General features: G+C 52.3%; 1 protein-coding gene across 2 annotated transcripts in view; it reads right to left on the bottom strand.

The window, feature by feature from the left end:
- Window positions 1-12,661: 12,661 nt before the first annotated feature.
- Window positions 12,662-14,054, bottom strand: part of POLR2F (RNA polymerase II, I and III subunit F) — an 86,109-nt gene continuing 84,716 nt past the window's right edge. For both annotated transcript variants that reach the window (XM_016939157.4, XM_009438374.5), the window contains one exon: window positions 12,662-13,509. Coding sequence is in view for 1 of the 2 variants with exons in the window: in XM_009438374.5 (XP_009436649.1) it covers window positions 13,485-13,509 (25 nt within the window). In the remaining variant the exon portion in view is untranslated. The remainder of the gene's footprint in view (window positions 13,510-14,054) is intronic.

Here is a 14,054-nt window from a genome sequence, read left to right as displayed (position 1 = left end):
AGTATACTTAGAATCCATCAACAGGTGTCATTGTGACAGACGAGAAAAAGGAAATCAGATTGCTTTGTAATACTGTTGGTGTGAAAATGTCACAACCTGCTTAGCTTTTTTAGCAGAGGGGGTCACCGGAATCAGCCCACACAGCAGAGGAACATGTCCCAGTCAATTGAGGGGGTCTGGTTGGGACCAGGAATCTATTTGAGGGAAAAGAAAGTTCAAGTACCTTATTCTATCACCCAAGTAAGCACTTCTTGTCTTTCCAGCTGGACAGGAAGCCCCTGGTTCGGGGGCAGGTGCTCTGTTTTGCCCTTCTCTGAATTGGCCACGATGTCCAGTGCAATACCTGGCTGCAAATCTGGTGCTTGCAGAAATCGCTGCGGCTTTAGTATGAGATGAAACTTTCTCTGGATCCAGGAGGAGAGGACTTGGATGAGCAGAGGGGGTCAAGAGGGTTGGCTGTCTCAGGGAAGAGATGAGAAGGTCCTCAACAGGGACAGTGGCAGTGGCCTGAGTTTCCTCCACAGGGCTGGAATCACCAGGCTGTGTCTAGGTCCTGAATTTTGGTTTTGGAAAAACAGCATCCTTCAAACCCAACAGCTGTAACAGAGATTGGAGCTCCCCTAGCCCAGGGTGGCTCCAGCTCAAATCCCAGCTCCACTCTTTTAGCTGGAGGACCTTGGACATGTCACCCTTTGTCTCTGAGCCTTGGTGTCTGTGGAGTGAGGATGATGATCCTCCCAAGACAGTGGTTAAAAAGAGGAAGACAGGTTGGGCGCAGTGGCTCTCGCCTGTAATCCCAGCACTTTGGGAGGCCGAGGCAGGTGGATAACCTGAGGTCAGGAGTTCAAACCAACCTGGCCAACATGGCGAAACCCCGTCTCTACTAAAAATACAAAAAAATTAGCCGGGCATGGTGGCACATGCCTATAGTCCAAGCTACTTGGGAGGCTGAGGCATTAAAATTGCTTGAATGCGGGAGGCAGAGGTTGGAGTGAGCCGAGATTGCACCACTGCACTCCAGCCTGGGCAATAGAGTGAGACTCCGTCTCAAAAAAATAGATAAATAAATAATTAATTAAAAGGGGAAGACAAAAAAGGAGAACCAGGTGTGAAAGTGTTTTGCAAGTGATTCACAGAGCACAGATGTCAGAGCTTTTTATGGTCCTTCTGTTTATAGTTATTTTGCTGAACCCCTGCAGAGGTCGGGGCCGATGGTGCATTTCACGAACCCTAAGATGCTCAGGCCTCTGCATCAGACTTGGCTGGGAAGTGTCTTAAATGCAGATCCCTGGGCTCCAGCTTAGACCTGTTGGATTGGAATCTCTGGGGAAGGGGAGATCTTGGGGACTGCATTTTCGCAACACTCTGCGGGTGATGCCAATGCCTGCTGCGGTTTGAGGACCACTGTGCCAGAGGTGAGAACATGCAGTGTCTGTGCACACTGAGGTGGGCCTGTTCGAGGCACTAGCAATCCGTGTCCCCAGGGCCTCACCATCCCAGATAATCCAGGGTGTTGCGTGGGCCTGGAGGAGGGGCTCCTGCCCAACCAAAGGCCAGCGAAGGCTTCCTGGAGGAGGTGCTGGTTGGTGCCCAGGCTGAGGCAGGCAAAGGGAAAGAGGGAAAGGTGCAAAGGCTTCCCGTGGCGGGTGGTGGAGGGGACAAGGCACGGTCCCAGGCCCCTGGGAATCGCAGTCTGGCGAGGGAGACAGTTGGGGGCAGCGACTGGCAAGGGCCTCAGAGGGGAGGGCTGGGTAGAGCCCCTTCCTCAGGATGGGTAGGATTCTAGGGGTTGAAATCAGGGTGAGGACACCCACCTACTCCCAGGAGGCTGAGCTAGGGCTGCGGCTCACACCCTCCCTCTTCAGCTCGCATCTCCTCCTCCCCTGAGGCTACTCCTGAGTCCGTCCAGGCACCAAGGCGAGTGACCTCTGTCCTGGCCTGGCCCTGCCACTGAAAGTTGTGTGACCCTGGGTCTGGGTCCCCTCCAAGCTTCCATCCCTGTGGCTCCGTCTGAGATTCAATCCACAAGGGCTGGCTCTGCTGCCCACATTCCTGGGGAAGTGCTGCCACCCGGTGGCCATTAGGAAAGACAGCTCCTGGAGCACGCGGCCAGCCACAGAGCCCCCAGCTTTCCGCACCTGCCACTGTCACCACCTGCTGACTCAGGGCTGCCGTGGAGCTCAGGGGTCTGTATACTTTGTGGACGGGTGAGCTGGTCTTGTGCATGCCCGCGTTGTGCCTGGCTGTCCGCTCTGCAGCCACCGCTGTCCCCCAGCCCAGGCCTGCAATCCTCCTTACTTAAAGGTCCAGAAGCCGGAGTGGGTTGCTGGAATTCAGCTCAGTTCGTCGTCAACATAGACATTTAGAGTGTGGGCTTTCAGGTCAAGCAGACGACAGTGACCCTGGCAGCTAAGGCTGGGCGCCTTCTATGCACAGGCCCAGAACCGAGCAGCTTCCATTCCCTTCCTCACATGAGCCTCACAGCAGTGCGGTGATCCCACACGCTCACTCATTCACGCACTCATTCATTCAGTACATATTTCTTGAGCACCTACTACGTCCAGGCCACACACCAGGGAACGAGACAAGCAAGGCCCTGCCTTGACAGAGCCCTTGTGAGTGGGAGGAGCAGGCAATCAACTGGTAAGCAAAGAATTGACTGCTTCCAGCTGGTGGCAGACACCAGAGATTTTATAAAATGGAGGGGTGGGAAAGGTGATGGGTGCAGTGGCGCGATCTTGGCTCACTGCAACCTCCGCCTCCTGAGTTCAAGTGATTCTCCTGCCTCAGCCTCCCAAGTAGCTGGGATTACAGGCAAGCGCCACCACACCTCGCTAATTTTTGTGTTTTTTGTAGAGCTGGGGTTTCACCATGTTGGTCAGGCTGGTCTCGAACTCCTGACCTCAGATGATCCGCCCACCTCGACCTCCCAAAGTGCTGGGATTACAGGCATGAGCCACTATGCCTGGCCCAGGGGGTTCTTTAGACGTGCCGCTCTGAGAGGGTCTCTCTGAGGAAGTGCTCAGGGACGCCCAGGAGGAAGCGGCAGGGCGTTTCTGCAGCAGGTGTGCACTGTCACCCTCAAGCGGCCTGAGAAGAGGTGGTGCAGCCAGCAGGGGCCAGTCCTGCGTTCTTATCCCCCTCTTGTCACAGATGCCTGCAGAGTGGCTGGTGATGGGGCCTGCGCTTGCTTGCTAACCAGTCTCTGGTCTGTTTTCTACAGACAGCCAGGTCCCTGTGGGCAGAAACCTGGCCCATCCAGGTCACACCTCTGTCCCCAGCACCTAGCACACTGGCTAGCATGGGGTGACACTCAACACCTGTCTGTTAAATGAATGAATAACTGTGTCATCAAAAGTAGGAGGCCAGATACCAGGCAGTGGCCAGAGATAGCAGAGGCCTCAAGTGCTGGCATCAGAACCCCAGACTTGATCTGCCTGGCACTGAGGAGCCACAGGAGACTCTAGCCGGGAAGGGAAAGGGCAGTTAGACTTGTGTTTGCCTGGAGGCCCCTGGCTACCATAGACAGGCTGAGGGAGACAGGGGGGCCCATTGGTGGGGATGGGAACACCACCCCCTGAGTCTGAAGCAAGGTGGGGACAGGGCCCAGGGGCCGAACCACTGGGAAGCTGAGTTGGGGCAGCAGAAGGGAGGCCTGGCGGGGTGGGCCAGCCCTGAGGACAGCGGGTCACGAGGGTCACCTTCCTCTTGGGACAGGAAAGTGTCTCCCACTAGGGTGGCAGCAGTGAAGGCGAGGGAGGGGGTTAGTGTGGCTCAGGGGCATCCGCATCCTTCTGGAAGCCTGTTCTTAGCTTTGATGGATCCCTGGCTCTCACCACCCTTGGGGTACAGGGCAGCTATCTCCTCTCTTCTCCACTGCCTCCTCCAGTCAGCTGCCTCCAGCCAAAGGTGGGGAGGTGGGCTTCCGTGGGGCCCCAAGTCCCCCCAGCCACCCCCAAAGTGGTTCTATTCCTGGCTCGGCTGGGCGTGTAATGGGCTGACCTCTGCCCTCCCCTCCACCCCCACCCCCCATGTGCCCTGCCCCCGGGTTAGGTCAGTGATGAAAGCTGGTGGGAGCCCAGGGGGATGGGGAGGAGAGGGACAGAGCCTGATTGTTCCCCACCCTGGCAGCACAGTGGCTGGCTCATTGCGCTCGCCCTCTCTCTCTCCTCCCTCTCCCTTGGTCAGGGTTCTCAAACTCAAGTGGGAAGCTATTTCTCTTGTAGATGCCGCAACACCCCATCCGCACCCCTCCCTCAGAGGTTCTGAATCTTTGGGACCTTAGTGGGTTGGAGGCCCATGATTCAGACACAGGCGGGGAAGGCTGGTGGGACCACACTTTGGAAAGAGCCTGGGACCAGAGCCAGAAGGCCTTGGGTGTCACTGGCCCCCTCTGAGCCTCAGTGACCTCAGTGTGGAATGGGGTCTTGGGACACGAAGAGCAAGGCCAGCCTAGAGGAGAGGGATGAGGACAGACAGCAGGTGAAACTGATGTGGATGCGCCTGGTCCTTCCTTTCTCCTCGCCTGCCACGCCCCCACCTTCAGTATCCCTGTGTGCGTTGGTCTGTGCCGGGCTCTTTGTCCCATGGGTCTTGGTGGCCGCCTCTGCACTGATAAATCCCAGACTGGCCTAAAGACCGTAGCTGTACGCCTGGCCTTGATAGTGGGTAGGGCAGGTGTCCCGCCTCGTTCTGTAGGAGTGTCTCAGCTATTCTTACTGCTTTGCTCTTTCTCGCTGATTTTTGGAATCAGCTTGATTAGCTCCATCAGAAAGCCTGTCGGGTTTTGATCAGGACTGAGTTGAACGGACATTAATTTGGGGAGAATGAACATCTTTATACTGAATCTCTATATGCAACTTAATAGCTGTCTCTTTGCATTCACTTACATCTTTTATTTCTTATTAAGGGAATTTTTTAAAGTACAAAATTAGAGAGAAGAGGGTAATGACGCTTTTTGTACCTAACACCAAGTTGCCCAGTGATCCCTCACCACCGCTCTATTTTCAGCCACAACCCTGCCCATGCTGCACCCCTTCCTCCATCTCAGCTTTCCTTATGGTGAAGCAAATATTGAGGATCTTCTTTAATGTCTTCCAATAACATTTTTTGTCTATGTTTTTATTTTCAAATAATTTTAGACTCATATGAAGTTGCAAAAATAGTACAGAAGGGTCCCAGGTACCCTTTTCCCAATTTCCCCCAAAGGTAACGTCTTATATAGCTAGAGTACTTGACCACAGAACCTTATTCAGAGTTCGCTAGTTCTGCATGCATTCGGGTAGGTGTGTGTGCACACGTGTGTATGCCTGTGTGTGCATGGTATGTGTGTACAAGTGCCTCTGTGTGTGTGTGTGTGTGTGTGTGTGTGGTTCTATGCAATTTTCATCATGAGTAGATTCAAGTAGCCACCATCACAATTAAGATACAGAACTGGCCAGTCATCGTGGCTCACCCCTGTAATCCCAGCACTTTAGGAGGCCAAGGCAGGCAGATCGCTTGAGGTCAGGAGTTTGAGACCAGCCTGGCCAACATGGTGACACTCTGTCCCTACTTAAAATACAAAAATTAGCTGGGCGGGGTGCGGTGGCTCCCGCCTGTAATCCTAGCACTTTGGAAGGCTGAGGTGGGTGGATTGCCTGAGCTCAGGAGTTCGAGACCAGCCAGGACAACATGATGAAACCCTGTCTCTACTAAAATACAAAAAATTAGCTGGACGTGGTGGTGCGTGCCTGTAATCCCAGCTACTTGGGAGGCTGAGACAGGAAAATTGCTTGGACCTGGGAGGTGGAGGTTGCAGTAAGCCAAGATCGCACCATTGCACTCCAGCCTGGGCAACAGAGCAAGACCCTGTCTTAAAAAAAAAAAAATTAGTTGGGCATGGTGGCACGCACCTGCAATCCCAGCTACTCAGGAGGCTGAGGCACGAGAATCACTTGGACCTGGGATCATGCCACTGCACTCCAGCCTGGGCGATAGAGTGAGACTACATCTCAAAAAAAAAAAAAAAAAAAGAAAGAAACTGCCAAGCCATTTTTCAGTGCGCCTGTACCTCAACAGCATTTTAGGTTTATCACCATAAATACTTCGTTAGATGTAATTTTTGTTATTATTGTAAATGGAAGATTTTTTAAATTATATGTTGTCAGCTCTGATGTTTATAAATGCAATTACTTTTTTCTTGAGATACAATTTACATACCATAAAAATTCATCATTTTAAAGTGTACGATTCAGTGGTTTTTCATATATTCTCAAGGTTATATACAACCATCACTGCTATCTAATTCCAGAACATTTTCATCACACCAAAAGAAAACTTAACCCATTCATAGTCACTCCCCAAGCCCTCCTCTCCCCAGCTCCCCGAAGCTACTAATCTACTCTCTGTCACTATGGATTTGTCTATTCTGGGCATTTCATATAAATGGAATCACTTCATATGTGACCTTTTACCTCTGGCTTCTTTTGCTGAGGATCATGTTTTCAAGGGTTATCTGTGTTTTAGCTCTAATTAGTTTTTTTGTTTGTTTTGTTTTGTTTTTTGTTTTGTTTTGTTTGAGATGGAGTCTTGCTCTGTCGCTCAGGCTGGAGTACAGTGGCGCGATCTCGGCTCACTACAGCCTCCACCTCTCGGGTTCAAGCGATTCTCCTGCCTCAGCCTCCTGAGTAGCTGGGATTACAGGCACCCACCACCACGCCCGGCTAACTTTTGTATTTTTAGTAGAGATGGGGTTTCACCGTGTTGGCCAGGCTGGTCCCGAACTCCTGACCTCACGTGATCCACCTGCCTCGGTCTCCCAAAGTGCTAGGATTACAGGCGTGAGCCACCGCACCCTATAATTAGTTATTGATATTGATTTGATGTAGGAATATCCTTTCTCTGCTAAATTTCATTCATAGTTCTAATACTTTGCCAGTTAGATGATTTGGGGTTTTCTATGAATAGACAGTCATACCACTTATAAATAATCCCAGTTTTGCTTTTCTTTTCCAATCCTTATCCCTTTTCTTCATGCCTACTTTCCAGGCTAGGACCTCAGGTGCAATGTTGAATCAACTCATGGATGAGGGGCAAACCCATCCCTGATTTTAAGAAATGTGTCCATTACCCCTTTAAGAACTGTGTTTGTGCTGGGTTTTGTGGATAATTTTTATCAGTTTAAGGAAGTTTCTTTCTCTTTTTTATGAGACACAGTCTCACTATGTTGCCCAGGCTGGTCTCAAACTCCTGGGCTCAATCGACCCTCCTACCTCAGCCTTCCAAGTAGCTGGGATTACAGGCGCACACCAACAGGCCCGGTTAAACTTGTATTTTTTGTAGAGACAGGGTTTCACTGTGTTGCCCAGGCTGGTCTCGAACCCCTGGGCTCAAGCGATTCCTCTGCCTTGGCCTCCTGAAGTGCTGGGAGCCACCATGCCCAGCCTAAGGAAATTCCTTTCTATCTCCAGTTTGCTAAAACATTTTTATCTTAAGTAGATGTTGACCTTGATTTCCAGTGCCAAGATGATCATATGACTTTTCTCCCTTAATTTATTAATGTGATAAATTCACTAATAGATTTTTCAAATGTTAAATGATCCTTACATTTCTAAGATAAACTCAGCTTGGGCATGATGCATATATCTGTTTGGCTAATATTTTATTTAGGATTCTCACATCTAATTTCACAAGCAGGGTTGGTCTATGATTTTCCTGTGAATGCACTTTGTAAAGGGAAAGGAGCCGTCTCGGGTCTCAAGTGTCTGTCTCCGATGATCTGCCCACCTCGGCTTCCCTCTCTCCCAGTCTCTGTCTCTTTCTCAGGGTCTCTATCTGTCCCTCCCCATACACACTGCTTTGGCTTGAGGGTGGTTGGCCAAGGGGGTGCCCTCTCAGGGGACAGAGAGTGGGAGGCTCCCCCAGGCCTCCGAGGGAGCCTCAGGGGTTGGGAGCTAGAGAGCCTGGGACCAGCCAAACAGCCATTGCTCCTCGGCCCCTCGCTGAAAAGCGAGGCTTGACAGAAATCCCTGCTCTGTTCTTCTCAGCCCCACACACTCAGCCCTCAGAGGAAGTGGCTAAAAAGGAGCTGGGGTCAGGGGTTAATGACCCCATTGTGCTCAGGGCTGACGGATGGTCCTGCTTGTCAGGGACACCCCCTCATCCTTGGAGGGAGGGGCTCCGCTGGCCTTTGATAACCATTGGGGGCCACCTTCCTGCTGGGGGGTGCCAGGCTAGCCTCTTTGGTGGGGTCTGGTCTGCTGAGGCCCTGGCATGTAGCCCTCCGCCCCCTCTCTACACCCACCCCATTCTCTACATGGGGCTACAGGGAGCCACGGAGGGGGGTGCTGACCGAGGGAACTGCCCATGGCCCTCAACCATCAATCTTGGGCGCCTGGCACAGGCCTGGGCCACGCCAGCCCTGTCCATCTTCTGGACAATTGTACCCTCAGAAGTGACCTGGCGAAGCCCAGCTCTCCCACATTTTGGATGGGGAAACCGAAGGGGTGGCTTGGGCAGGAACATGACCAGGAATAGAACCAGGTCGTGTGACTTCCTGCCCAGATGTGCCAGGATGGGGCCAGCACTGGGACATGGAGGCAAAGCAGACACAGTCTCTCCCTCGAGGGACTCACAGGCTGGAAGTGGAGGATCAGCATGTCAACCAAAAATTATAACAGAGGAATAGGGGGTACCAGAAAAGGGAACCCCAGCCGAGCCAGGAAGCCAGGGAGGCTTCCAGGAGGAGAAGATGCTGGGGCTGATTCTTTTTTCTTTTACTTTTCTTTTCTTTCTTTCTTTTTTTTTTTTTTTTTTTTTTTTTTTGAGACAGAGGCTCGTTCTGTCGCCCAGGCTGCAGTGCAGTGGCACAATCTCAGCTCACTGCAACCTCTGCCTCCTGGGTTCCAGCGATTCTCCTGCCTCCAGCCTCCTACGTAGCTACCACCACGCCTGGCTAATTTTTTGTATTTTTAGTAGAGACGGGTTTCACCATGTTGGCCAGGCTGGTCTCAAACTCCTGACCTCAGATGATCTGCCCACCTCAGCCTCCCAAAGTGCTGGGATTACAGGCATGAGCCACCGTGTCTGGCCTTATTTTTTATTATTTATTTATTTTTGAGAAAAAGTCTTGCTCTGTCTCCCATACTGGAGTTCAGTGGCACAATATTGGCTCACTACAGGCTTGACCTCCCAGGCTCAAGCAATCTTCCCACTTCAACCCCCCAAGTAGCTGAGACCACAGGTGTGTGCCACGACACCCAGTTAATTTTTTAAATTTTTTGGAGAGATGAGGTCTCACTACATTGCCCAGGCTGGTCTCAAACTCTAAGGCTCAAGCAATCTTCCTGTGGGGCTGATTCTTAAAGGGGGAGTAGAAGTTAGACCAAAGTAGATGGGGACAGCAAAGAAAGGTATTCCAGGCAGAGGGAACAGCATATGCAAAGGCATAGACTAAAACCAGCTGTGAGAATCACAGCAGTTCAGCAGTGAGGGAGGAGGCTAAGGAGGCCAGCAGAGGTCAGGTTTTCCAGGGCCTCACATATCGTGTTAAGAAGTAAGATGTTGGCCAGGCCCGGTGGCTCACGCCTGTAATCCCAGCACTTCGGCAGGCCAAGGCAGGCAGATCACCTGAGGTCAGGAGTTCGAGACCAGCCTGGCCAACATGGTGAAACCCTGTCTCTACTGAAAATACAAAAATTAGCTGGGCATGATGGCATGGGTCTGTAATCCCAGCTACTCAGGAGGCTGAGGCAAGAGAATCGCTTGAACCCGGGAAACAGAGGTTGCAGTAAGCCGAGATCGCCACTGCACTCCAGCCTGGGCGTCACAGCGAAACTCTGTCTCAAAAAAAAAAGGCTGGGCACGGTGGCTCATGCCTATAATCTCAGCACTTTGGGAGGCCGAGGCAGGCGGATCACAAGGTCAAGAGATCGAGACCATCCTGGCCAACATGGTGAAACCCCGTCTCTACTAAAAATACAAAAGTTAGCTGGGCATGGTGGCAGGCGCCTGTAATCCCAGCTACTTGGGAGGCTGAGGCAGGAGAATCACTTGAACATGGGAAGCGGAGGTTGCAGTGAGCCAAGATCGTGCCACTGTACTCCAGCCTGGCAGCAGAGTGAGACTTCTGCCTCAAAAAAAAAAAAAAAAAAAAGTAAGATGTTAAGATGTTTAGACTCGGCAGTTAGTTTGTTACTTGTGTGGCATTGACCATTGACCCTTCAAACACACTTGTGGCCCCAAGTTCCTCGTGGTGCTACAAAAAAAATAAATCCTCATAGGCATCATTTTTAGTGGCCGTGTCATATTCTGTCACAGGATTATGCTATGATGCACTTTACCAATCCTCTACTGGTTTGTGTTTTGTTTTTGTTTTTTTGAGACAGAGTCCTGCTCTCTGACCCAGGCTGGAGTGCAGTGGTATGATCTTGGCTCACTGCAACCTCCGCCTAACGGGTTCAAGCGAATTTTGTGCCTCAGTCTCCCTAGTAGCTGGGATTACAGGCACCCGCCACCACGCCCGGCTAATTTTTGTATTTTTAGTAGAGACGGGGTTTCACCATGTTGGCCAGGCTGGTCTTGAACTCATGACCTCAGGTGATCCGGCCGCCTCGGCCTCCCAAAGTGCTGGGATTGCAGGCATGAGCCACTGCGCCTGGCCGTAATCCTCTACTGTTGATTAAGGTTGTGGCCAGTTATTCACAATTACATCGCAATACAGATCTTTGGGCATGAATCTTTATTTATACCTAGTTTGCTTTAACAAAGTGTCATACAAATGTAGCTGCCATTTGCATGAAGTCATCACAGCCACCAAACGAGCAGAGCATCCGTGTGTCCTTCAACAAGTGCCCCATAGGTGTCACGTCTGTGTTATACAGTGGCTCTAGGGCCTCCCTTGAAATTTGGCTGCAAATTTCAAGGTTATCGACAAAACCAACTTACCACCTGTCTTCTCTCTTCCTGGGCCCTCTCTCCTCACATGCACCTTTCTAATTCACCTCCAGCCTAGGAAATGGAAGCACCCAAGGCATCAGGACTGTGTCAAAAGGAAGAATAAATGGACTTCGAGTGGGTCAATGAGGCACAGGAGGGGCTCGCTCAGGACGAAGTGCCTGATTTGGGTCCAGGGTCGGGGGAACTCTCCCCAGCCCCAGTGGGAGTGTGTGTGCATAGGGGTAGTGGTGGAGAGATGGCTCCCTGTGGGTAGTTAGGGGAAAGTGCTTTGAATCTGCCCAGAGCATACAGGCATAAGGGCAAACTGACTAAGGCCCTACTGTGTGCTGAGCCTGGTGGAGTGGAGGGCAGTGACAGGTACAGCCTGGGTGGGAGAGGGAGGTGCAGTCCTCAGCTGAGGGATTGGGCTGGGGGCCTGGGGAAGCACCGGGAGCTACCTAGCCTCTCTCAGTTCTCCTCAGTATCCACACCAGGTACGCTGATGACAAGTTGCCCAGGACCAGGCAGGGGCACCTCTGAAAAGCTGTAAATAAACCCACAGAGGACAGGCCCCTTGCTCCCCAGGCCAGGGGCACATGGCCGGCACTCGGAGCTCTCAAAAGAGAAAGAACAACCCTGTTTCAGCACCACCCACCCTTTCTGGTCCCCAAGGCTTCCTTCTTCTGGGACCTTCAGTAGAGACAGTAAACCCCCTGAAGCCCTACACTCCTGACACCCCTCCTCTATTGCAGAGAGGAGAGGCCATTGGACAGGGCCCCTTGGCCTCCCCTCCGGCCACCAGCTTTGCAGCTCTCAGCCCTCACCCCACCTGCTGCCCCCCTGGGAGTGGGGGGGTCCCCACCCAGCTCTAGAACCCTCCATCTCTGCAGGAGCCCCTCTCCCACTGGCCCACCCCTCTTCTGTGTGGTCAGCAGCTCTTCTCCCCTCTACCCATTCCTTCCTCTCAGCCCAGAAAATAAGAACAGCTATTGCTCTACTCCTTCTCCCTTCCCAGCCCAGCTTCCCCAAAGAACTGTCTACTAGCTGTCTGCACTTCCTTCCCTCCCGAATGCTTGTGACCCTGCTCTGGAGAAGGTGCCATGGCATGGGAAGGCACTCTCCCAAACCCTCTCCTCCTCGTCTCTCCAGGCCACTTTGCTGGCCACCCCACCCTCCTGGACAGTGCGGCTCCTTCTCTGACCCCTCCAGGTGGGCGGGGCAGGCCTGCAGACTTCTTCCTTCCTCTTTTCATTCTCCCACTGGCTCACACCCAGGGGGTCCCTGGAGCCTCTTCACAGTCCCCATCCTGGCACATGCCATGGGTCAGTCACAGCCCCTGGGCACCAGGGCACCCTGGGCCTCCCGGCCTCAGTTGGGTTGTGGAGGGAGGAGCCAAGTGTGACCATCACAGAGATCATCCGGGGCCTCCAGCCCATGACCTGCAGGGACCAGGAGGACCAGGAGGAAGGCAGCCACTGTGTGCTCCTGGACCCAAGCAGACACCAGGGTTCCTCTAGGAGGGGCTGGGGCACCAAACTTCTGGGTGATCTGCTGGCTGGGCCCTCGTTCCTCCAGGAAGAGCAGTTGAGACACTATCCTACCCCATCCTTCCCCAACCCCTCCCCAAAGTCATATGCAGCAAGCCTCCAAAAATTGGTGGTTGGGGTTTACTGCTTCCTGAGGTGGAGTAATCTCCACCCAGGGGCAAAAATGTCCAAGTACAAATATTCTCTTTCTCTCTCTCTTGCTTTTTGATAACAGCTTTATTGAGGTGAAATTCAAATACCATACAATTCATACAGTTAAAGCATACAATTCAGTGGTTTTTCACATATTCACAGAGTTGTGCAATATTTTCACAGTCATTTTAGAATATTTTCATCACCCAAAAAAGAAAGCCTGTGCCCGTTAGCCGTGATCCTTCCCAGCCCCCAGCCCCAGCCCACCACTCACCCACATTCCTTTCTCTACAGATTTGCCTATTCCAATATTGCAGACTTAATGTCTCTTGCCTCAGTTTCCCCAACTATAAAATGGGTGTGATAATGGTACCTCCAATTTGATAATGGTTGGGAGGGTTCAATGAGTTAACGTAAGGATGCAGGATGAGGTCTGTACAGAGTCAAGGCTATGTAACGTCTACTGTCGTTATTACTTGACCTTGGCTAGGTGTCCGGGGGCTGGAGCTCTTCCACCGCCCACAAGCCTTCCACTTGCCCCATGAGCTCATTCCGCCCTCCCCTCCATCCCCCGCCTGGATCCTCTCCTAGACTCCAGACATCCCAACAGTCCCTCCCCAAGCCTGTCTGTCCTGCTGTGTCCCTCACTCAGGAGATGGAATGACCTTCCACCTGGTCACCTGGGCCAGAAACTGAGGGGTGTCCTTGAAACCTCCCTCCCCCTGTGCCTGCCCCCGCCATCTGGTCCATCAGTCTAGACCATGTCCTCACATCCCTTCCCTGGCGGCCGCCTTGACCAGTCCCCACCACCAGCACTAGTCACCAGCCTGGCTCTGGCATTCCATGTACTTCCATCCACCATGCATTGGTCACGGGGCTTCAGGCGAGTCACTCCTCTCTGAGCCGCCGCCTCCTGGAAAATAACACAGGGATAACTACGGTGCCGTCTTCCTTCACTGTGTTGAGGATGACATGAATGAAATACATGAAGAACTTCAGCCTTTGATCAACGTCACTGTTGTCATCATTATTCTCTCTCCTCTGGCTGACTTGACCACTCCTGCCCAGGGTCCTTGCCCCCATGTTCCCCTTGGCACATCCTCCACACGTTTTATAAAAGCTGCCATTACGGAGCGCTGACCATGTGCAGGACAGCAAGCCCAAACTGCCATGCTCCCTTCACCATCACAACATGCCCACCAGGCAGGTGCCAGTGCCCTCGTTCACAAAGGAGGAAACTGAAGCTGAAGGACCCCCGCAGGAGTTAACCATTGCCTCTGGATACACCGCTGGCATCTGTGTATTGATTCAAAGCATTTACTGAACATCTACTGTGTGCTGGCACTGAGCTAGGTGCTAGGAAAACAGTAATAAACCAGACTGGCATATGGTCAGCCCATATGGTGACAACCTTTCTAGAACACAAATCTGACTCCCTTGAAATCCTACAGTGACCAC

The sequence above is a fragment of the Pan troglodytes genome, chromosome 23, assembly GCF_028858775.2.
Source record: "Pan troglodytes isolate AG18354 chromosome 23, NHGRI_mPanTro3-v2.0_pri, whole genome shotgun sequence".
NCBI lineage: Eukaryota > Metazoa > Chordata > Mammalia > Primates > Hominidae > Pan > Pan troglodytes.
This window is presented reverse-complemented; position numbering and strand designations above follow the sequence as displayed.